Source organism: Columba livia, chromosome 14, assembly GCF_036013475.1.
Source record: "Columba livia isolate bColLiv1 breed racing homer chromosome 14, bColLiv1.pat.W.v2, whole genome shotgun sequence".
Lineage (NCBI taxonomy): Eukaryota > Metazoa > Chordata > Aves > Columbiformes > Columbidae > Columba > Columba livia.
The window spans coordinates 11,220,093-11,243,542 of NC_088615.1; the positions used below are offsets into that span (position 1 = coordinate 11,220,093).

The 23,450-nt window shown below is 40.7% G+C and overlaps 2 protein-coding genes across 10 annotated transcripts in view; both read right to left on the reverse strand.

Annotated features, from left to right (window-relative positions):
• Positions 1-176: 176 nt before the first annotated feature.
• On the reverse strand, positions 177-13,707 carry MEIKIN (meiotic kinetochore factor). Its single transcript, XM_021288882.2, has 12 exons — positions 13,362-13,707; positions 11,737-11,824; positions 11,474-11,552; positions 10,404-10,464; positions 9,813-9,956; positions 9,183-9,278; positions 8,913-8,952; positions 7,641-7,699; positions 6,761-6,855; positions 6,269-6,433; positions 5,162-5,285; positions 177-3,673 (listed from the first exon to the last, which is right to left on the reverse strand). Exons 1-12 carry the CDS (start codon positions 13,690-13,692, stop codon positions 3,627-3,629), a joined length of 1,329 nt encoding a protein of 442 aa, XP_021144557.2. The 5' UTR covers positions 13,693-13,707; the 3' UTR covers positions 177-3,626.
• A 3,509-nt stretch (positions 13,708-17,216) lies between these two features.
• Positions 17,217-23,450, reverse strand: part of ACSL6 (acyl-CoA synthetase long chain family member 6) — a 57,128-nt gene continuing 50,894 nt past the window's right edge. For all 9 annotated transcript variants that reach the window (XM_021289098.2, XM_021289096.2, XM_021289097.2 and 6 more), the window contains 3 exons: positions 22,684-22,785; positions 22,075-22,146; positions 17,217-19,939 (listed from right to left, as the gene is read on the reverse strand). In XM_021289098.2, the coding sequence (XP_021144773.2) occupies positions 19,799-19,939; positions 22,075-22,146; positions 22,684-22,785 (315 nt within the window). In that variant the 3' untranslated portion in view covers positions 17,217-19,798. The remainder of the gene's footprint in view (positions 19,940-22,074; positions 22,147-22,683; positions 22,786-23,450) is intronic.

Genomic DNA, 23,450 nt, shown 5'->3' on the forward strand with positions numbered 1-23,450 from the left:
TTTCAGGCAGTTCAGAGATCAGAAGGTCTCCCCTCAGCTCCTGTTCTCCAGCTGAACCCCCAGGTCCCTCAGCCGCTCCATCACACTTGTGCTACACATAACACCCAGCAGGTGAATCCACAACAAACATAAGCAAGAAAAAAGTGTGGTAGACTTTATAAAATAAAAAAAAAAGCTTTGCATTTTTCAAAACTCTTTATTAGTAAATATTTACATGAGATGGAAACACTCGTAACATTTAACAATCTCCTTCAATGTCTCCCTGTTCAGAGACAACAGTCCTAGAAGTTTAATTAGGAACTGACAAAACTGACTCATCTGCTTTCCCTAGAAAATGGAATTAAACTAAAACAGTGTATGATGTAAGATTAAATTAAACAGATTGTTTTAGAAAGGCATAACTTAGGGCAGCTGTAACGTATCAATATAATGGTTCCTCCCAATCAGCAGTCTATAGGAACTTTGTTATTAGCTTACTAGGAGCTGAAGATAATTCTAATAGAAAATCGGAATTAATGTTTAGATGCACCGTTTTCCTCTTGTTCTGTATGGAAGATACACCTGCCTGCCATACATTTACAGATGACAAACCTTTACATCTTTTCACCCTGTGAAAGCTTCCTAGCTTCAAGACAGGCATGTAAATTCTCTGCAAAATAAAAAGTCCTCAGGGAACACTATGAAAAAAAATGGCCAGGATATACAAGTTCACAATTTACAGCACTGCAGATTTAGCTAATCTCAAATACAGTACAATGCAAGCTGCCGGAGTCTCTTGAAAAGTAAATATCAACCGGTTCCAAAACCCATAAATTAATAGCAAGTGATTCTGCTAGGCCTGACTGACATACCTTAATCAGGGGAGTGGAGGATGGATAGTCAGAGAAAAAAAAATGGATAAATACAAGTTTAATCATGCATTTTCTTGGAAAAACCTCCCTGTGGGTAAATCTTTGTACCTACACAGAGAATCTGAATTCCAACTTATGTGTCCATTCAGTATGCCTTGTCTTGGGCTCCAAACCTGTCCTTTCTGTAACTAAAGCAGAACCATTTGCGTGTAACAGCTGGTATACATACACCTACAGCACTCTGGTGCAAGAAACATCTTTCATCGTCTCCAAGCACTTCAAGCCAAAGGTTCCTAGGAGTAGACTTCAGATAACAAAAAGAACTGAACAGTGTTAATGAAAAACCTCTTACAGATTTATGTATAATACATTTACTAAACATGCGCCTACCATGCACAATTCCTAACGATAACGTCTTATCACAGCTCTTGCACAGACTGACTCGCTATAAGAGATTCCATTCAAGCCATTGCAACTTCCTCATGTCTGGGCTGTGACAGAGCAGCCCTGTGACAGGGAACAGATTTATCTCTTGAATCACTGCACAAATCAGCCCTTCTGTCTGATCCGTTAACCGGCTGTGACCCATAACCTTTATCCACTAATATGGAAGAGCCCATTTCCACTTTGAATGCAATGTTATGTAGTCATTCTTCAGTTTAACACCAAAACATGGGAAAATGCCTTCCCTTTGAGAAACACAGAACAAGAGTAGATATTGTTACAGCCTCCAAATGAATAAAATTTCCTTCCCTGGGGCAGAGAGCTTGCCTGGTAATTAATTACACTTTCTCCAAGAGTCAGACAAAAGATGAAAATAAGAAGCAGCGCTTTCATCACTGAAGGGAAAGACAAGAGAGATTGTGGTTCATGATACTTCTGTCATCCTATATCGCCTCATCGCATCAAGAAAAACACAAAACTCAGCAATATTCAGGCTACTACAGCCAACTCCAGAGTTACATGCCATATTTTCTTCTCTTGTACTCTCCAGTTAGTTTGTCAGTATTAGTCTGCCTCTTGTATAGAAGCTACAAAATGGTTTGAGGCAAAATAAGTGTTGTTTCCTAAGACTCTTAAAATATCCTTACGATAAACACCTCTTTTATTCTGAACCATCCCATACTTGAACAACCATACCTTACTCGATGCAGAAATTTCAGTTTTGCTTAAAGCACATCAAAGAGCTCACCTCTATCTCCTAGGGGCTCTAGATCGCATAATTACCAGTGGCTTGGATAATTGGCAAGGATATTGATAATTAGAAGCATACCCAAGAGGACTCCAAGGAGTTATTGGCAGACTTCATTCTACTAATGCTTAAAGGAAAAATAACAGCATCATTTTCAACCTTGAGCCATATTCTATGTTTATACAATACTTGTTCATAAACTAATCCAGCTGCGTGCATTTACAATTCCTTCTACCCCAGAGCAAAGGGAAAAGGCTCAGGGTCTGAGCTTTAACTACATTTGAAAACACCTGTGAAACTAATTACAGTTGAGAATTTTCTAAGTCTTCTTGACATGCACTTTTGGGAAATACGGAACTATTTTCCAGGGCATAAACATTCTGGGTGGTAATACTGAGAAACAAACTCAGACTTCAAGTGGTTTGGAAAGCCACAGTGCCATTTTAAAACCGTTGAAAAACTCCCATTCTGTCTACAAAAAGAGTCTGAGCAAGGGGTGCTGTAGTGAGAACACTGCAAGGATCCAAATTACTTTAGCCTGCAGTAAATTCAAGTGGAGAAAAACCTCTGTACTTGTCAGTGTTTTCTGAGGCGTTTGGCACACTGCTGAAGAACAACCTTTATGGATTAACAATCCACAAGCTGCACAGGAAGCACTGGGAATCTAACCTCTGTGCCAGGTAGTGTAAGCAGGAACCTGAATATCCAGACCACCACTATCAAGCTCTTTAGACAGTTCAGCTACAATAGGATTCTTTCTAACCCTATATTCACGTAAGGTACCTACTTCCTCTGTGCAAGTCCGAAGCCGCTAGAAGAAACTGAGTGAGATCAGTGATATTACAAAACCAAGACAAAATGGGAAGGACTCCGAGCTAACAGTGGCTGGGTAGTGAATGTGTCTAGAATGGCGACAGTGCTGATCACAAAAAGCCACCTTGCAGTGACAGGAGGGTGAAGACGACCCATATTCGTGTTTAGAAATCAATTTACAGCAGAACACACAGAGTCCTGTGCCTCCAAAGTTCTGCAGACCTAAGCGTTCAGGGAGTTTAATGGTGGTGTACTATTGATTTTTTGAGTCGCCAAGAGTACGTGGATGCTTTACATACCCATTTTCAGAACTTGTAGTTGCCCTTATAAACTGTATTAACACTTCTTAACTCTAGTAGGGGTCACATCTTTAGATACTAACACTACTAGAGAAACCTAGAAATCTTGGCACAGCAAGAGCCAAAAATATTTCCATTAATGCAATTTGGTCTGCTGTTCTCAAGTCACACTTTTTTTTTTAAGCTGAATGAAGAATCATCTTTACGGAGTCCTTACAGAGAAATACCCACAATAAGATCTAGTTGCTTGTACAAAATAATTTAATATTAAGCGCTTGAGTAAAGTATTTGCAAGCTTACTGCAATGCATCATACTAAATTTCCAACAATGTATATGCCAAAGAGGTACAGCCATTAATTACTGGTTAGTATTTCTGTTTCACTTCCCTGCCACAGTATCAAGACAGTTATTTCTTCTGTATCAAGACAGTTATTTCTTCTGCTGAAATCTCTTGCTGAAATCCATAAATTTCATCTGTGTTTACAGCAGATCCAATTTTTCGTACTTGTAATAATATCTGTGGAAAGAAGTGATATGTTAAATACCATCAGTAAAGTGGCACATTCTTAAGTGTAAGAGAAAGCTCCTTGATCTGACAAGCTGTTTAGATGTTCAATAGATACCTGTGCTATCATGTGTTTGGAGGAATCTGAATCTTGTAGGTCAACTGCCAGTGAGAAGAGAACAATAGTTTTGTGTGTTTACACTCCTAATGACAAGGAGCATCACCTGAAAGACTCCATGAGCAGAGAGGAAAACACTCAGCACAAAAACCCACCCCAGCACCTATAGGCAGTCAAATTCCCGATTCCCAGGCTCCTCTAGAAAAGTAGTAACAAAATGAAACTTGTGCTCTGACACCACCACTTGCTGATTTCAGAGATCCACTTGCTATCAAGTACAACCTATGTTCTGCACTACCACAGTTCTCTTGAGCACATAACTTAATATCCTTGTCATCCTTGTTCTTTATTCTGTACAGAAGCATCACATGACTGTCATTAATTAACACATACACACTTAAAAGCACTTCCTTGCATTCTAGATGCTCTATGTAACTCCATCTATAATAACGTAGGAGAGTAGCTGGACCAAAGAAACTGCAATTCCCTTGAAAATGTGTATATCTGGTATTTTTGAAAGCGAAAGCTTATACAGTATCTCTGTATTAAATTAAAACAGCATAAATGAAAAATGCAACTTGCAAAAAACGTGCAGACTTTGTCTGTAAAGAACTCCATTAAATGTAGGAAGACATATGCCATCCAGTGGCACGCTGAGAAACTTCAAGAGAGATGGGAAAGGGAGGAGACTTCACCTCTGTGGCAGTGACAGGATAGTGTTGTACACAGTTCTCATTTTTGTTTAACAAAATTTAGGAAGTGAAGTAAGGAGCTTCCCCTATGTTAAGGGGAAAGGAGAAAAGAACAGAAACCTTTAGAAAGAAACTGATAGTCTTTAGAGAAAAACATACCCTAATACTTGAACTACTTTCAGAGTGAAAAAATACTGGATGCTAAAGAGCTCAGTTTAGCTGAGCAAGATACAAAACACATCCATGGCCAAAAGCTGAAGACATATTCACCCTAGAAATAAGGCACAGGATAACAATTTACTAAACAAGCTGCTGTCTTTTCTAGGGAGTCTCCATACCAGCAGTAAAGCTCAAAACTGTATTTAGGAGTAGCTTCAAAGAGGGCCAGACATTCCCAGAGTTATGTGGTAGCACCTCCTGGTCTCAGTGATCTAGCCTATGAAATAGCTGGATTGTGTTAATTTCTATGCTGAAGATCCTTGGAGGAGAAAACGATCATGTAGTTTGTTCGTGAAGTTCTGTTGCACGAGAACACTGTTAAGTCAGAAATTGGAAGTTTTCAGTGTGTTTTACTCTTTAGCCTTATGATTCTTCCAAATATTCAGACTTAAAAAAAAAACCCACCAAACCTTTAAACACTGAAATAGCCAATTCCCATCTGCAGAATGAACCCATTCTATATTCAATTACCTTCGGGCACTCCTTCGGGAGGGCTGAACGCTTTTGTGTTAACTGGAGTTTGGTGAGGGCTGGGAGGCCTCCGGCACGGTGAAGTTCTGACAATGCAGCAGATTTCTCGTTTGCCACACAGAGGCTGAAAAGATTATTGACATTTCATTTCCATTGATGAAATACTCTTCTAGGGAAATTTGAGATGGCATGCAGATTTCAAAGGATGTCACTAGAAAAGATTTAAGACTACCTGTGTATATTTAACATGCTATTGAATCGGGTGATAGAAAGGTTCAAAGCTTAAACATTCTCTCCAGCTGTTTGTAATACTGCAAGGCTTAAATATATAGTACATTACATATTAGCATACTAAAACTGGATTTAAAGAATGCAATAAAATTAGAAGCTGAAAAATATTCTTTTATTCTGGACTTTGACGAATAATTTCTTTTTCTGAGCTCAGAGATGCAGGAAAAATTTATTCCAAATTTACATATGGCCCAATTAAGGGTAGGGGGTGCTGTTTTTCCATTAGAAGATACTGTAAAAATACAAACCAGTTACCTAGGTTTTTTGTTATAGTTTAACTGTGCAGCTAATTGAATTTAACATGTAGTTGTGCACTGCTGCAGAAGCATAGCTTTTGAAAAGCTATACTTTTGAAAAGTATCAGGGCACTCACATCTTGCTCTGCAGGCTGAGCAGAATCAAGACTTTTTAGGACTTTATTTTCCTCCAGGATCAGCAAGGTGGGACTTGTTTGCTAAATAGAGAATAATTCAGTATCAGTTTCCAATTCTTTGCTGTTTATTATTAGTCCTGCAGTATTCCCCTAGCACACAATACTATTTATAACAACTCCAGTTGGAATTACTAATAGTTCTTCGGGTTTAGCTACTGAATTCCTATCATTCACTTTTTTTTTTTTGGTCTTACGCTCTCTAAAATTAAGACAAAGAATCAGTTTACTGCAGCACAGAACACATGTTTCAGGTCCCCTTTGCAAGCAGGGGATAAAGCACTTCCTACCGCTTCTCATATTTAATTGTCACTCTGTTATGATTCAAAACTCTCACTTCAGTTTTATGCTTTTGCTACTCAGCAGGACACAACAGGAATACTCACCACTGCCGCATCTGTCTGTTTGGCTGGCGGTACTTCTGCCATCGACCCCTTTGATTTGGCTGAAGTGTTTCCTGGAGCATCAGGCTGACCTTCTTCAAGCTTATTACTTTTTTTTTGTTTTTCCTTACACTTCAGCCGTTTGGTTTCAGCAGTCCGATTGTCAGGCTAAAGGGTGAAACAATTAAATGTTGTGTTATAAAGCGAATCTCTGTAGTATGGTAAGCACTAACAAAGAGTCCCACTGTCATACTCGAGCTCTACACAACTGAGTTAGTACCACTAACACGGTCAGTCTGAAAACCAGCGAGCTCAGAGGCACCCGTGACTACTTCTGCTGTCAGTTAGAGGCAAGCTACAGCTTCCCTCTCTGCCACTGCCTGCAGGCTCCCTTTCCAGGGAACCACTACACTTCTAGGTGGAGTCCTCCACCTACTCAAGGAAGGAGCAAGTCATCTACGTTACAACCTGGCTGATTTATTAAGGATCTTTCACCTTTCTTGCTGGTCCTAACGGCGAAGAACAGCGCATACCCGTTTTTAGGTCTGGAGTTCTCTCTCTTGCAGCTGTAATTTTACAGACTTTTTTTCCTGCGATAAATTTCCAACAAATGAATTAATTTTGAGACAAAGACCACAGCTACTCTCCAACCCATGTCTTACCGGATGGCTTTCAAAGAGGGATTATTCTAAAGCCACCAATGTAAAACACACTTCCCCCCTTCAATATATTCCTCATCTCCCTCTCCCCACCAACAGGGCTGCTTCAATCCTCTCCCTTTCCTTGAAGAAATGAGGTTGCTCATTAATCTGATGTTCACCTGGCTATTTACCTCTAGACACACACTCTGTGGGAGCAGAGTGACTGCATAATCACAGCAGTTTTGCCAGTGGCAACTTCTGCTGCTCTCACAGTCCAAATTCAGCAGAGGAAAATTCTGCGGTACCTGGGCCACAGCCAGAACTGCATCAGTCACAGCTCAGAACTGTAGTTAGAGAAGGGACTTCTTGTAGTATTGGTGGAGCTGACATGAAGTTCAAGTAAGGAGCGTGACACAAACAGTTCTGTTCCTGGGTAAGTTAAATAAGATATGCTAATTTTCATTGAGCATCACAGGTGACTAAATGGAAACACACAGGCTTGGGGGATTTTTTTTTTTTTTTTTTTTTTCTTTCTCCTAACATCTTAATTAGAACCAAGTCTTATTTACAAGGCAGATTTTCAATTCACACTTCTAGATATCACTGAGCTTAGCCTGTGCCAAGGGAAAAATGATCCGGTGGAAGCCTGGTTGTGATATCCCATCGTCATTTAAGTTTGGGTAGAATATTCTGTTGTCTCACAGCTAGTACAACTGCTTCAGATCATATTTTACCTGCCACAGTAGTTGAAACATTTAATGATGAACTGTAATTGCAATTCGATGGTCTCTTTCTAGGAGAGCAGGAAAAAAAAAAGTCAACCACTATTCTGAATGAGTGTTAATGTTCAAAAAAACCAACGTATAAGGAAATCTTAGGAAGACACAGACTGAATTAAAAGGGGTAAAGCTCTTTTAAAAAATACTGTCATTGAGTTACTTCATCACACTTTACAGTTTTCTGATAATTTATCATCAAGTCACACAGCTTATTCTGAAGAAACTTCCAGTTTAAGACCTACAGAAGTAAAGTACTCAGCACTGAAGCATAGTAGGACAGAACATATTTGAAGAAAATGCGGGGAAAAATAGATTCACAAGAAAATTCAGAATTAATCGTATAGAGATCCGTAACACAGCAAGATTGGTATAGAGGAGTTATGAATGGAAACATCCACATGTAAGCCTGGAGACAGCAGCACAAGGGTTAAAAGAAAGGATACTGTTCCCAGAAAAACACTCATGTTACTCAGATTTTTCTGTCAGGACCTGAAGGCAGAACTGTGACAAGACCCTTCATTGTGATAAAACCACAGCACAGATGACTTGTCAGCAGAAAACCTGGCATCCTAACAACAGGAGGATGGCAAGAGGGTTGCAGCAGAATCACACACACGGTGCTGCTTCCTGCTAGACACACGTTCCAAACAAGAAAAAACTGACAACAGCAGCAACTTGCCCCAAGATTTATGAAGCTGGCAAGATACTGAAACAAAGAAGTGCTCCATAATAGCTGATGATTTCTAACAAACATGAATGATCTGCCCCAAACCCAGTTTGGTCCTGGGCAAGCACAGAATGCCAGAGACTTAAGGAGGACTTAACAGCAAGTGTCCCTCACAGTCTGCACAGGCAACACTGGCCTGACACGCAGGGCATGCGTCTTGATGCCGGTGACCAACTGAAGTCTGACAGAGTAAGGGCAGTTGGATAAAAGCAATTTAGAGATTTTGTATATAAAAGTCACTATCCCCTTCCATAAAATCCTTCACTGAGTTTTCTTACACTGATTGCCCTACAACCGCAAGACCAAAACAAAAGTCTATAAGGCAAACTCTTACCTGACTTAATGCACCAGTTTCAAAGTTAGTGAGGACACAGGTAACTGAAACTCAACAGAAGCGTTTGCAGGATCATATGCTTATTCATACCGGCCTATCTTTTACATATCATTCAAAAGAGGAAAACCTGAACATTTAGGTGCAAAGAGTCTGTATGGTAGATTACCTTCTAGCATATTGGTCTTGAAAATCCTCCAGTACAGGTTCTAAAAAACATAAGAGCTAAACTTTAAAAGGAAAAGCTGAGTAGACCAGACAATTTTTTAGTGTATGCTAAATTATAAAGCAAAAATACTACAAGCAAACACAGGGAGCTGTTCCCCATTACGCAGACATGCCTTAAATTGAATGATCATTACTTATTTCATGCAGGTTCATTGCGCTACAATGAAATTTGTTTATGCACATATTCTTAAGTATTGTAGAAAAGAATTACCTGATATTGGTGAAAGACTTGAGATCCGGGGTATCTTATCTATGGTCACTGCTTTGCTGGAGTCCAGAAGAGTAGAGTTCTTATATTTGCCAGAGTCTGCAGCATAAAAATTACTTTATGTGTATTTATATCTCTCATGTCCAGAAATATAAATAGTATATAAATGTATATATACTATATATACACTATATATATATATACTATATACAGTATAAATATAAGCTTTTTATACTGAAATTCATTGAGTTATTAAATTTGCAACTAAACTGAAAGCAATTGCATTTGCAAGACAAGAACTTCAAAGTAAAGTGAAAGCACTGTCTTGGCTCAAACAGCCACAGAGAAGTTTGGGAGGAATTTGACTCAATGCAGATTTGTTGGTCATCCCCAATAAACAGCTTCTGCCAACAGCAAATATTTTAAGTTTACAGAACAATTCAAATTACACCAGGACCTGATTGACTCTGGATTGGGTTGTCAAATACACAGTCCCCATGTTCAACACAGGTTGGCTGATAGCAAAGATCTGACCAGGCAAGTCGCAGCAAGAGAAGCCACTAGTCTTTCTATTGTAGATAGTACCCCCACATTTTCCACATCACATAAAGCTCAAAACACCAGAAGTCTCACCTGAAATATTATTTCTGAATGTTTCAGGGGATAAGCAACTGTTCAGGCTGCCACTAGAACCTGTGTTATAGTCTGCAGTTGAATCTTCATCTAAACACTGTAGGAGAAAGGTTGAAACACCTGTGGGAAGAGTCATTCCTGTACCTAGAGAAAGAGACAAAAAAGGCAGTGTGACAGATGCACCACCAAAAGAAAAATAGTATCATCTTGTACAAACCATCAGGATTTCCCTCTCCAAGTTTCATTCCTGTGGTGAGCTAAATATTGTCAAGTCAGTATCTTATACTGATTCATAATGCAGTTAAAAAAACAAAAGACATCCTGAAGCCAAATTTATACTACCATAAGCTCACAAAAGACACCTTCCTTGCCCAAGGCACACTAGAAATACCTGAAGACTTGAGCCTCCAATAAGGTAATTCTTGCACAGGTTTGTTTTCAGAAGGACAAATTATTTATCATGCAGTATAAGAACAGCACACTGGTACTTTTGTAGAAATATAATTAAGATTATATAATGAATTTTACATTTAGTTTTTTAAATATATAAAAAACATATTTAATAATATAATGTATCGCCATTATACTCACTTGAAGTCACTTCAGGATTTTTCAGACTTTCTTTACTTTCAAAGTTGATGATCAGGGATTCCTAAAATTAAATGACCAACACAAACAACCTGAGAAAACTGGATGTAGACAGAGAAACGCAATTAAATGTATTCACGCATAAGCAGATACTCACAAGCTTATTGTCTGGCACTCTACCACCTAAACATGCTATTCACCTTGTAATTTGTAGCAGGGTTTTTTCATGCATCTTTAACAAATCTGAGATCTGACTTATAGTTCTGAAATTCATAATGAATCACTTGATCCAACAGTCTTTGCTAGATGAGACTTCCAGTGACAGCCTACGGATGTCAACTGAAGTTATGCATGAGATTGCAGTGGAATACTGAATTGCTCTGTCTTTAGATTTTTATTGTTTTTAGAGGCCCAATTCATGCTGCTTACTTTCAGAATCCTAGACCATTTATATAAATGCAAACGACTGTGTTGCATACATAGTATATTCTATGAAATTAATCATTTGCAGGAAATGTAAATACTTGGCAGACTCTAAATAAGAGCTAATGTTTTTTAAAAAAATAGCATTACACCAGCATCACTTGAGCCCTTTGCTGTAGCAGATTTTGGTTCCAAGACACCTGGTGAATTATGTTCTTGCCACTGCAGTATTAACTTTCCTACAATGCTTCTGCTCAGTTATCTCAAAATACTTTGTTTCAGTTGTACTACCATGAGGAAGAGCACAACGGTGGCTTGCCAAAGGTCTGTGCTTGAACTACAAGCGAACAATTCTCTGCAATCAGTCTAATGAGATATCTTCCATACAACACAGTTGGTAACAGCCTTTCCTTGTTAAGGATAATTAGTATTGATGTTTTCCCATGCTACCAATAGCTCCAACAGCTTTTATTCTGGCCAAAGACATGAGAAAATATCACCAAAATACAGCACAGGTTTAGGCTTAAAAATGTGTGCACACACACACACCTCACGGGAAATTCTTTTTCTAATAAAGTAGATATTATCATTTCATATTTCTTTATCTTCCATAAATTACAAGTAAATAAAGAGCACGAAGGCATTCTCACCTTCACTGATACAGTGCTTTCTTCCATTTTCTCTTCTTTTTTTTCCAGGTCTATTGTTTCTTGGACATCCACTTGATTGCTGCAGTGGAAGAGCAGAGCTAAGCTTGATAAACTGCTCCAGAGGAAGGCAACAAAAAAAATACAAAATGTGTCTGACAAACATCAGTGGCCTGAGAATTCACGCTGCGTATCTCCAAGGGACAAAACAATACAAATTCTTAGCTAGTTTTAATAATGGTGTATTTGAATGAGTTTTAACAGACCTTTGATTGCATGAACGGTTCACTTGGCTGACTTCAAGATTTTCTTTAATTTTTGGTAGGCTTTTGACACAGGACCTTCCCTTCAGGCCTAGAAAATAATAAGTATTTAGATCAGTCATTTTAGTTTTAATATTAGAATTTAGATTATTATTTCTAGTGGCACACGTTTAACTGTTCCCCCTTTTCCATGCCTATAATAATTTTTGAACCTGTTACCACAAACACTGTAACATCTGAATTGGTTTATTATTTTTACCTAAGCTCTTTTCAAGTAGCATATCAACAAGGCAAAAAGAATTAGGAGACTTCAAGAAATAGGTTGATTAAAAAGAAAAAAACAAACCCAAACACAGCCATACTTTGAAAGTGACTTTTACATGGGTGCAGAGTAATTGGAATCTAAATCAGTTTTAAAAGGAGTTTATTAAGAGTCTCCTAAGAATTTCTACATAAACTTGTTTCCATTGTGTATAATCCTAAAGACCATGATGACACAGTTACTTTATAAGTTGTTTAGGTTTGTGCTTTATTTTCAGTAGCCAGGAGCCGGACTTTCTAGAGTTACACTTTTGGGACAGTAGGTTAAAAGCGCATCCATCCCCACACTGAAGGAATGGGTCTGAAGTCCTGCATTCCCCAGTGCTGCCCAGAGCCCTGTCCCAGCCCAGCTGAAACTCCCTGGGAGTTCAGGACCGGATGATGTATGAACAAGACTCAACCCAGGCCTCATCCCTTTCCTCTTTCTCCAGAGAGTCTGTAAGTATGAGGAGCAAACAGACATCAGCTGCAAATTGCACCCCATTGGGTACACAAGCACTAAACACCTACCAGAGCACAAGCCAGCAGAAAAGGATCAAGACAGAATTCAATTCATCATACCCTGTAGCAATAGCCTGAAGCCTTACATTTAAATTACCAAGACCGGTGTGAGACCAAGACATTCCACTCTGGTCTTTCCCATTTACTTTAGCAAGTTACACTATTACTGTCAGCCTTTACCTGAATCCCATACTTTCCCCTATGCATTTTTTTTCTTTAAGGTCTTGAATTCTTAACTCAAGCTCAAGGAACAACTTCAAGCAACTTTTCAAGTACCCTCTCAAAGGTGGGCAGGGATTTTGTTGTGCCATTTCTAAAGGAATTATTAGATAGGGCAAGGGGAAAAAAAGGTACCTTACAAAAGGAAAGCCCCTTTTTATTACTAACTAACATCTAAAACAGAGGTCCTGTTTCCAGATCAGCTGCCTGCTTTCTCCACACCACCGGGAATATGGGGAACAACAAACGGCTTCCCAACTTCACACAGACAAGCTCAGCTGGACACAAATGGTGAGAAACCCGACGCTGCCCTGCTGGGGATGGATGGCAGGACATTTAACAGATCACCATTGACACGAACCTTCCCCGGAAGGTGGCTTAACCTCACCCACTCCTCAAATCGCCATGAAAACACAAGTACTGGACTAAGCCCAGCTCACGAGCGGACGCGCAGGCCAGGTCTGCTCCCGCCGCCCGCCCTCAGCCCGGCCCAGCCGCCTCTCCCGGGACTCCGACACCGCCCGGCCCTGCCTGGCCCTTCACCCCGGGGCTACGGGAGCACAGGCGGCGGGAGGCGAAGCGCTTACTGCCGGGCTGCGGCCCGGGGGGCCCTGCGTTCCCGAAGAGGCGCCGGCGGCATGGCCGGGACACACCGGCCCGGCTCCCAGCCCTGTCCGGGGCAGCGCCCGGCAGCGGCGACGGACGCCGCTTCTTCTGCGGTTGCCTTCTGTCCTGGGAAGCGCCCTGCCGCCGTGGCCGCTCCATGCCGCGCCGCGGCCCCTCAGCAGGCCCCGAGAGCCGAGACCGCACGGACGGCTGCCGTGAGGGAACAAGAGCCACGCTTCCTGAGGGCGGTGACCCTTCAGCAGCCCCGCCCGCCCTGAGCACGCGACCACCGCCTCTGGCCCCAGCGCGCATGCGCGGCGGCACCCGCGGCAGGCAGCAGGGGGCGCCGGGGGAGCGCGGCCCCCCTCGGGCCGGGGCCGGGGTGGGGATTCCCCGCAGCCTGGTGCCCCCAGACCTACGTGGGAGGAAAGGGGCGGCCCCACGGAGAGCCGGTGCTAGGCCGGGGAAGTACCGTGACCGCGTCCTGCCGCGCCGACGGGCGGTCCCTGCGGGTGGACAGCGCGGAATCACAGAATCACAGGCTGGCCGGGGTCAGAAGGGACCTCCGGAGATCATCCAGTCCAACCCACCTGCTAACACAAGGTCACCAGAGCAGATCACACAGGATCGCATCCAGGTGGGTTTGAATGTCTCCAGAGAAGGAGACTGCACAACCTCTCTGGGCAGCCTGTTCCAGTGCTCTGGCACCTCAAATAAAGAAGTTTCTCCTCATATTCAGATGGAACCTCCTGTGCCCGTTGCCCCTCATCCTGTCATTGGGCACCACTGAACAGTCTGGTCCATCCTCTTGACACCTAGCCTGGAGATAATTAGGTCATTGATGACATTCCCTCTCAGCTTCTCTTCTCCAGGCTGAACAGACCCAGCTCCCTCAGTCTCATGAGAAAGACGGTCCAGACCACTCATCTTCATAGCGCACTGCTGGACTCCCTCCAATAATTCCTTGTCCTTGAACTGGGGAGCCCAGAACTGGACACAGTGCTCCTGTAGCTGTGGAGGCAGAGGGAGAGCTGCTTGCCCTGGTGCCTTGTCAGCAGGTGAGCAGGCTGAGGAGTTTTGTGTTGAATGAGTGTAAATAAACATTGAAGGCGGTTCTGAGCTGGCGAGGGTGCAGGGGAGCGGTCCCCAGCGTGACTGCAGGCACAGGGCTGTGGCCAGGCCGGGGGCAAAGGCGTCTGGAGACTGGTGGCATGGGCGAGGTTTCCTGGAGCCAAACACCAGCCACTGGCTTCTGATACAAAATTAAAGTGTATCATTGCCCATAAATAGTCCTGCCTGGTCCTGCTCCCCTACTGCTGGCCCTTGCTGGAGCTGTGCTGGATGCCGCTGCTCCCTTTAGCTGGTTTTGTATAATAAATATGCTGATAAATTTATTTTTATACTACCATATCTTACTGCTGAAATTGTTTAAGTTATATTCCTGTTATTGATCGGACTTCATGCTTCAGCTTAACTCGACAGAGCAGAGGAAGCTCATTGCTTCATTAACATGAAACATTTGAGATAGTTCTTTGGCATTACAGGATTCCAAAGTGAACAGAGAGATGCAAGTGCATGCAAAAACTGGAATAGAGACTGAATGCTTTGAAACTTTATTGTTTTAGACATGTAGTCTGAAAAAATACTATGCATTCCCAATTGTCAATTCATATTAAACAAGCATATACATTTGGTTATATTATTATTGAGTTAAAATAAAAAATGAAACCATTACAGAGAGACTGCTGCATCTTCAGAGAACTTTGCAACTTTTTTTTTGTAGATGATTGATTGCCAAAATCAATCTCAGGTTCCAATATGCCTTTGGTTGTTATTTTATGTTTAACTATTTTTCTTTTTGCAACACGTTTAGTACAGGCACGCATTCTGAACGACTTCATACCCGCTGTGAGGACAGAGTGCTGGAGTAACAACAGATTTATAAAAGAGCTTTTATTGTATGTCTGTCTGAGAGAAAGCTTTATGAGCAGTTTTGAGAAACATGACTATTTAATTCTTTACAAAAGTCCCTGTAGATGACTATTTTATGTACATGCTAATATACCAAAACTGAAAAATCTTTAATTACACTTAAGATTATTATTATTTTTTTTTTTTTACACAAATGCATATGTTTTATTTTAACCACTTCACTTTTGGTTGAAAATAGAATAGGCAACACTTATGAAAATGCCTCATTTGTTCCCTGCTTGTACTTTGCTAAAATACATAACAAAAAGCTGAAATGACGTGAAGGGCTTAAAGGGGCTCTAGATGCCTCAGAAAACATTTTATTTTGGAACAATTCCAGGGTTCTAAAACTTTTTCCCTCTGAAAATACAAGCATTTGGATTTCTCCACCAAAAAGCAAAGCCTCAGCTTCATCATTGAACAGGAATAAAGGTGGTGCAGAAACCATTGAATGTGCAAAGTACTGAATAATGTTAACTCCAAGAAGAAACAAAGATCTAATTCTTATATATGTATATATATATATTTTTCCCCCACAGACAAAACCAAAGTGAGCTAAAGATAAAAAAGCCACACAGATAGAATTGCCTCTAAATAAAATGCTTTTCCAAATTTTCTGTAAGGCATCAAGAGGTCTTTAAGTAATCTGTTACCATGCAAAAATAGTATATTCTTTCCCAGTTTACATTCATCTTGTAGCAGTTTATTTACATATAGATCAGCAGTTTGTGCTTTTAACACAAGGAAAATAAACATTTTTAAAAACCCAAACAAAAACCAAAACCACAAGCCAACCAAACAATGCCCTATAGTTAATTTGTTTCATTCCAGAATATTAAGTCAGATTATTTTGTTATATGCAAGAATTTCATATTCATGGCAAAAATGACACTGGACTTTACCGATGCTGATGTGTACTTGTAACAGTGATGACAGATTGCAAAATAGTACTTTTATCCATAAACAACTCACCATCCATTCCACCTGATGTGTTTTATCGTGCAGATGTACCGCTCAGAACAGAATAATGTCATGTATTTCCTTCTAACGTGGGCTCACACCGCCTGGTACAGTTTCTGCTTACACTTGTGCAATACATTGAGCAAAAAAACGTATAAAATACACAAGTAAACAATATTTGCCTCCTGGAACTGTATTTTATTCTGTTTTTTATGTATGAGCACTGGAGGCAGTGTCCCAGTGATTTCACAGGTGTAGCACCAGGCCCAGGAGGAACGTCCCGTATCTAAAATGTGGAAGAACACAGCACCTTGTCCTGCAGCCCGACCGAGCGAGAAGGTGCAAAACTGCTTTGTCTGACTTGGCTGCTCAAAAAAACTGTGGTTTTGGGACACTGAGTGACAGCGCCATTGCAGGGGGGTTCCGAGCTGAGCTCCACTCTTGTCAGTGGGCTTGTTGGGTTTGCTGATTAATTGATGGTGGAATGAAGCCCCAGGTGACAGTGATTAGTTAAAATCTGTCACCCTGATGCCATCAAGAAGAATAGGGCTCTTTATAGAGAAGGGTGACTTGCATTGACATTTGTGCTACAGCACTTGAGTCCCAGCTCTTTCAATAAGATTAATATTATGGTTTGATTTTGTAACTGGTTATATTGAGGAAAAAAAATAAAAGAACTGGCTATTGGCACAGCCCTGGGGATTTTTCTTCAGTGGTCACAAGTATTTCAGTTTAAGAAATCTCAGTGCAAAACAAACATTCCTGGAATTTGAAGAGAAGGATGTTTGTGCCTTGCTCATGTGTTACGCATGTGTTCTTTTCAAGTTTTAATCTCATACAACATTATTATGATTGCGGCGAAAGAGAGTGACCTGCAGAGGAAAATCTGATTACACAAGGAAGCATTAGAGAGAGCTTTTAGTTTATTTATACAGCTTTTCACACGTTCTAAAAGTATTCGCACTTCTGGTGTTATAACACAATCTCTCCCAAATTTTGTATCATCCTAGTGTGGTGAGGGTTGTATTTTTTCTTTCTTATTCTTTAGGTGTTCATATCTTTGGCTCTAGTGCATCTGACATTTTGCATCAAATACCAAAAAAGAATAGAGATACAGTATTCAACATTATATACTTAAAAATAACAGCTGTCTAAACCATAAATAAACTCACATTGGGATCTTCCATACTTATACGAAGTTTAATTATCTAGAAAATCTGGTAAACTGAAATAATCTTATCAGAAGAATAAATTAAATTCATGGGATAGAAAAAGGTTAGTGGAAAATAGCTTTTCTGTACTTATTTAGATGACTAGTTATTTTTATATTTTAAAAGTATGTAGCATTAGAACAGGAAATTATACTGAGAATAATTCTTTGCTTTGAAGCATGCCTACAGTATGACTGGGTTTTGGCTGATACAAAAAGGAGATGAACTAGACTCTGCAGAGACGAAAATCCTTTCTGACTTGACCTAAAGAGCCAGATTTTATACAGTAACTCCTGTCCTCTGTAGATGTGGCAGACACAAATTCCCCAGGGATATTGTTGCTGTGTAGATGGTGAGAAATGAATGTACGATGCCATCGGATCACAGCAGCAATATTTCTTATTTGCGTTGGACTGACATGAGTCATTGCACTGGAATCAAATGAGGAATCGGGTGCAAAAAGGGATTCAGACAAATCATTCCACATTTGATAAATCAGATCACCATGTTCTTTATAAGAGTGATTATGTGAGCTGATACAGTTTCCTGTGTATCATTTTGTTCTGAAATTGCTGCAATAAATCAGTCTTCATGTAACACTCACTAATTCAATTTCTTGCATTTTGAAGCATGCAATGGAATTTCAGAGGGAAAATGAGAGATCATTCAGATTAAAAACGTAAACTTTTAGCTTCAAAAGTCTACAGTAGATTCCAGTTTAAAAGGGAAAATAAGTGTGCTTTCACCGGCCTAGCAAAGAAGGTCTAGCACGCACAGCCCCATGCTGGTATGCACCAGTGCAACAAACAGCAGCTATTAAAATACACGTACATATTTGAGACCCTGTTTAGCAGAAGGAAGCCACCAACAGTCCAAGTATTCAAGCAACTTGGTGTTACAGTTTTCATTGTTTCGTACCGTGCTTTATATCAGGAGAGAGCTCTGGAGTCTGTTCCTCTTCCCCACGGGATTTTACCCTGTTGCTAATGGCTGCAGCTGGTTGTGAAATCCAAGGTTTCATCCAGAGAGCTGACTCTATTCCAGATAGACCACTGGAAGCGACAACAGTGGGAACTGAGGCTGCCAGACGTCTGAACGTAGAGATGTTTCTTAGCAGCCTTTCTGCAACCACCTCCAGTTCTTTACCACACCGTGGCACCACAGCAATGGCCAACACAGCCTCTCACCCATCCCTATGGGGGATTTTTGGAGCAACATTCCTTCCTCTTCCACACCGTATCTCAGGCTGAATTTTCCCCCAAATCAATTTGTTTTGCTAAGCCCCATCCAGAATCACAGCTTATACATTGTGCTCCATTTCTTTAGCACTGTTTCTGAAAGGGAGGTTAGTCCTACACAGTATTAGCAGCAGGTAAAATAATAAATTATGGACTGGGAACATCTTGGTTACCGTGAACTCCCACAGAAAGGCACCCCAGAGCCAGCGGTGCTTCTGGAACCTTCTCACTTGGCGTAGCTGAGATGTCCATGAGTGTCCCGTGCTGCAGGAGGCCCTCATGTCAACCCAGCGTGCCATGGAGAAATTGAGTGCAGATGAAAAGGAAACAGAGGGAATTTTATCCTATCACTTCCTAACCTGTTCTTGTAATTTCAAAGTAATATTAATCTGTCAGATGTAATATACTAATGGGTCTATTAAGTACAAATAGTAGGAGATTCATTCCTATTTATATTCTGGTTGTTATTTAGGTCATTAATGATTAAATCAAATCAATGTAATTTATGTCCTGGAAGATATAAAAACTATTACTTAATATATAAACCAATATCCAGCTTGAAGTTCCAGATCAGGGAAAACAGACTTTCACCATCCATCACTGATTGTTTGAGGTAGGCCACATTATTGATTTATCCACAATTTTTGTTTCTGATGTATTAGGCTATATACAATCAAATACCAACAGACATACCTGAAATTTTCCCTATTTTATTTAGAAATGTTTGTAGTTATTAATAAGGTAAGTTTCCATAATTTACTGGGTCATAAGATTGAAATTTCTGTATATTTTGTGGCAATTTAGCATAATTCTTAATAGTACCTTACTGAGTACATAAAGTAAAAAATAAGTTTTATCACACCTGATGAAAAAAAAAAGGAAAATTGTGGTTAGTGGTGAAATCCTAGAACAATGAAAGGCTCAGATGTAAGATTCAGATGCTTATCCATTTCAGCTGTGTCATTCTGGCTCTGTACTTTTGAGTATAATTCTAATATTGCTACAAAGTCCATTATTCAGAAGGTTCTTCCCATTATTTCAGATGGAGATGCTTGAATATAGCTCTTCTATTTGTTTTTTGAAGTAATCTCTAAGTTCTGGTCTCTTAGCCTTTAGCGTTGGTGTCAACAAACCGTTTTGTACTGAGAACATATCGGAGTGAATATAAATGGCTTTGACCTAAAATAAAAAAGGGATATATTTATAGCAAAAATTTACAGACATCACACTCAATAAGCGTAACTCCTTGCGCCAGCCTTGCTGTGTGACCTCTGGCTGTGCCCGGAGCCCAGGGGACCTTCCACAGGGTCCCCGGGACTTTTCTCACCTACCCAAGTTTTCTGAGGTGACACTAAAACCCTCCCCCACCCCCTGCTCTCCCGCTTGTTTGACCCTCAGCCAGCCAGTGCAGAATGGAGCTCCGCCACAGAATGAGCACATCAACCTCTTTGGGTTTTTTTGGTCTGAAACCAAGGACAAAACACGAGGGACAGCGTCACCATGTGCAATATCATAATCGCGGAGCTTCGGACGGCTGAGGGACCATGGAAGGAGGGGACGGGCTGAGAAACACCTCAACCAAACTGCAAAAGAGTGTACACAGCACTGATTCCGTCTTGCAAAATCGTCATGAAGCTTTGCAGGCACAAAGAGGGGATGTGAGGATAATCTTTAAAGAAGAATTGGTGGTGTTTTACTAGCTAATCAAAATGATATAGAATCATTCATCCCGGGCAAGCAGGGTTTTATGTGGCTGCCCTTGTTAGTGGCGGTGTCTGGGCCCAGCAGGGCGCCTGGCAGCACAGATGGGAGCGAGATTTTCCTCCCAGTGAGTTTCTGGGAGTGCTGGTGTGAGGGAAAGCAGAAAACTGCTGCGTGACTGGTCATAGCCCACCAATTCAAAGCAAAATTCCCCAGCCATCTGCTGCTTTTGTGATTCTCCAAACCAGATTGGTTTGCATTTTATTAGACTGAGAGTTGCAGGAATATAAGCTGAGATTCAATTTTTAAACTCCCATTAGATATGTGATTCATTTTTCCCCTGCAAGCATTGTGGGCCAGTTCCTTCCCCAGCGATGTCCTTCACAAAATCAGTGTTTGTGCTGTTAATGCTTCCCTTGCGTGCCTGCAGCCTGGGAGCTGCTGGTTACAGAAGCCAGAATTGCCATTTCCAAGCCAGAGGTCCAAGCTGGGGCTGCTGCAGCTGCAGCCAAGGACAGGGGTGATAAGGAGATGATAAGGAACGGCTCTTCCACATAACGGGGGGCCCAACCCACAAGAGCATTGGCTGTAATATCTGCCTCACAGCTTGGCTTTGAGATTACATTTTGCAACAGAGATGTTGATTTTGAAGCCCTTTAGTTTTGAAATGTGAAACAATTCTTCTTGACTTTTAGAAAGATGGCAAAGCTTTCCTCCCTAGTTTATTAATTACAAACTGCTGGTAGAATAGATTATTTGAGGATGTTTCATACTGTGAAGACTATGGCAGGAGCAAACCGAACTTCTTACTACAGGCAATTATGTGCATTACAAAGCTTGCTTTATATTGCATTTAATTTTTAAATTAATTTCTTTTTACTATCATTTCATATGTAACAGAGAAATGAAGAGTAACAAGTTTATGTTTAATGGTGCTCCTGCTGCACTCAGATATGGTGAATTACTCACTAGAATTACCACCCAGAAACAGCCTAAACAAAAAAGGCCCTTGTTAATTATATGTAATGATTAAGATGTTCATTATTTTAACTGAAACAAGAATTTGACACATGGTGGATTTTTTTAACTGTGTTTTTAATGCTATGTAATCCATGATTGATTTCAGATCTCTCCTTCTGAAGTGTTTGTAGCCCTGTTGCAAAATATTTACACAAGCACTAGAAAAGAATTAATGCACAGGCTGAAAATAAATAAACCAGCAGCACTTCCGAGGTCAGTTATAAGAACAGTAATTAGTGACCCAGTTTCTTAACAGCGCTTTCAGTGGCAGAAGAATCAGAGTCCTACAGATATTTATCTTGACCCCTGGAGATTATCCATGTCCCTGGATTAGATTTTTATCTATGCACCCAAACTTGGACTAAACTTAAGTAAAATTTCAGGCATGAGTGGAAGGCGGAATCACAGCAGATCGATTTTTCAAAGGAACAAGTAACAGCTTGCCAGCAATAAAGCTCTCTCAGAAAACATTGCGTACAGATGCAACAAGGGTATGTAGTAGCATCACAAATGCTGACAAATCCCCATTCAATACAAATGGACAAACCGCCTGTGTGACCCCACTGAATCATGTATTAAATGTTTAATTTTACCTGCTCAAAGGAATGAAGTCCGCTCTCCTTACCCAACCGTACCATGTCGTCCATTATTGCTCGCTGCAGTTCCTGGGGTAAAACACATAAATTCCTCATGAAATACCACAGTCAGCCTTACATGCAATTAATGTCATTGTTCATCAAGAAAACATGTTTCTGAGCAAAGCTGAAGTGCCTTGTTGACAGTTAATACATAATTAGAAAATCTTATATTAAAGCAATGTACAAATATTAGATGCCAGTTATGTTTTCAAACACACATGGCACAGATGCTTCAAGTTGCAATCCTTCTACCATGTCCCAGCCTCAGAAGCGGAATTATTTCCCACAGACACCAGCAGGATGACTCAGTGGCATCGGTGTCCATTGATGTGATGCAACTCAGTTACTCAGTATTAGAGAGATGTGTAAATAAAGCTGGGATCCTTATTTATGACATCTAAAACACCACAACCCCTCCTACTGCTGTACTCCTCTGCAGGACAGACGCTTAATTTTCAGTGAAGAAATAATTCTCACTGAGATAGCTAATAATAGACACCTACTCTAACTAGGTTATGCTACAGTGAAAAAGCATCTGTAGTGCAGATAGATAGAAAGACAAACCTTATTTTTACAGAGTTCTTCATATGTTCCATCAAACCCTCTTTTCTTTGCCCAGCCTGGCATAACTTCAGAATCGGGCACCACAATTCCCACCAGAAAGGCCTGTTGATGAAGAAGGAGAGTCGCAGAAAAAGGCTGAACAACACTGAAGGCCCCGCATCGAACTGAATACTTAAGTTGTTTGAATTTGCTATATCTTTACTACTTCTTGTTCAATTATGTCAATAAATTGCTAACGTGTCATAGTGGAGTATATTTTCACATCTGTGCCTTTTTCTCAGATAAAATTTTTCTGGTGACTGTTCCTGCACTTGCCAACAATTTTAACACCTTCAGCTGGGTTTGTGTTCCTCTTGGACACTAATTAAATTACTTAAATTCTTCACAAGCATAAATCAGAGCTGAACATAGCTCATAACATGCACACTCAGATGCCAAGGAAGCCTCATGTTTTTGACCAATAAATGCAAATGGATGAATCACAATGGTTTCAGAAGCTGTATGTGTTCGTATAAATATGTAAGGAAATGGGACAAGATGGGTCAGAATGGGTAGGCAGTGGTCGTGGAGCAGTGGTGGCTTTGCCTTTGTCTGGCTTGCCACAGGTGGGATGGTGAAGGAGAGCATTAGAGACCCAAAGGGTGACTCTAAAGCAAATTTAAAGGCTTGATCTTTGGCCACAACGTCCTCCAAGCTGCCCAGGGTCACACCAGCAGCTCCAGAACAGGAGGGAGACACTGGGGGGATCCACTCACACTTTTCCTTCA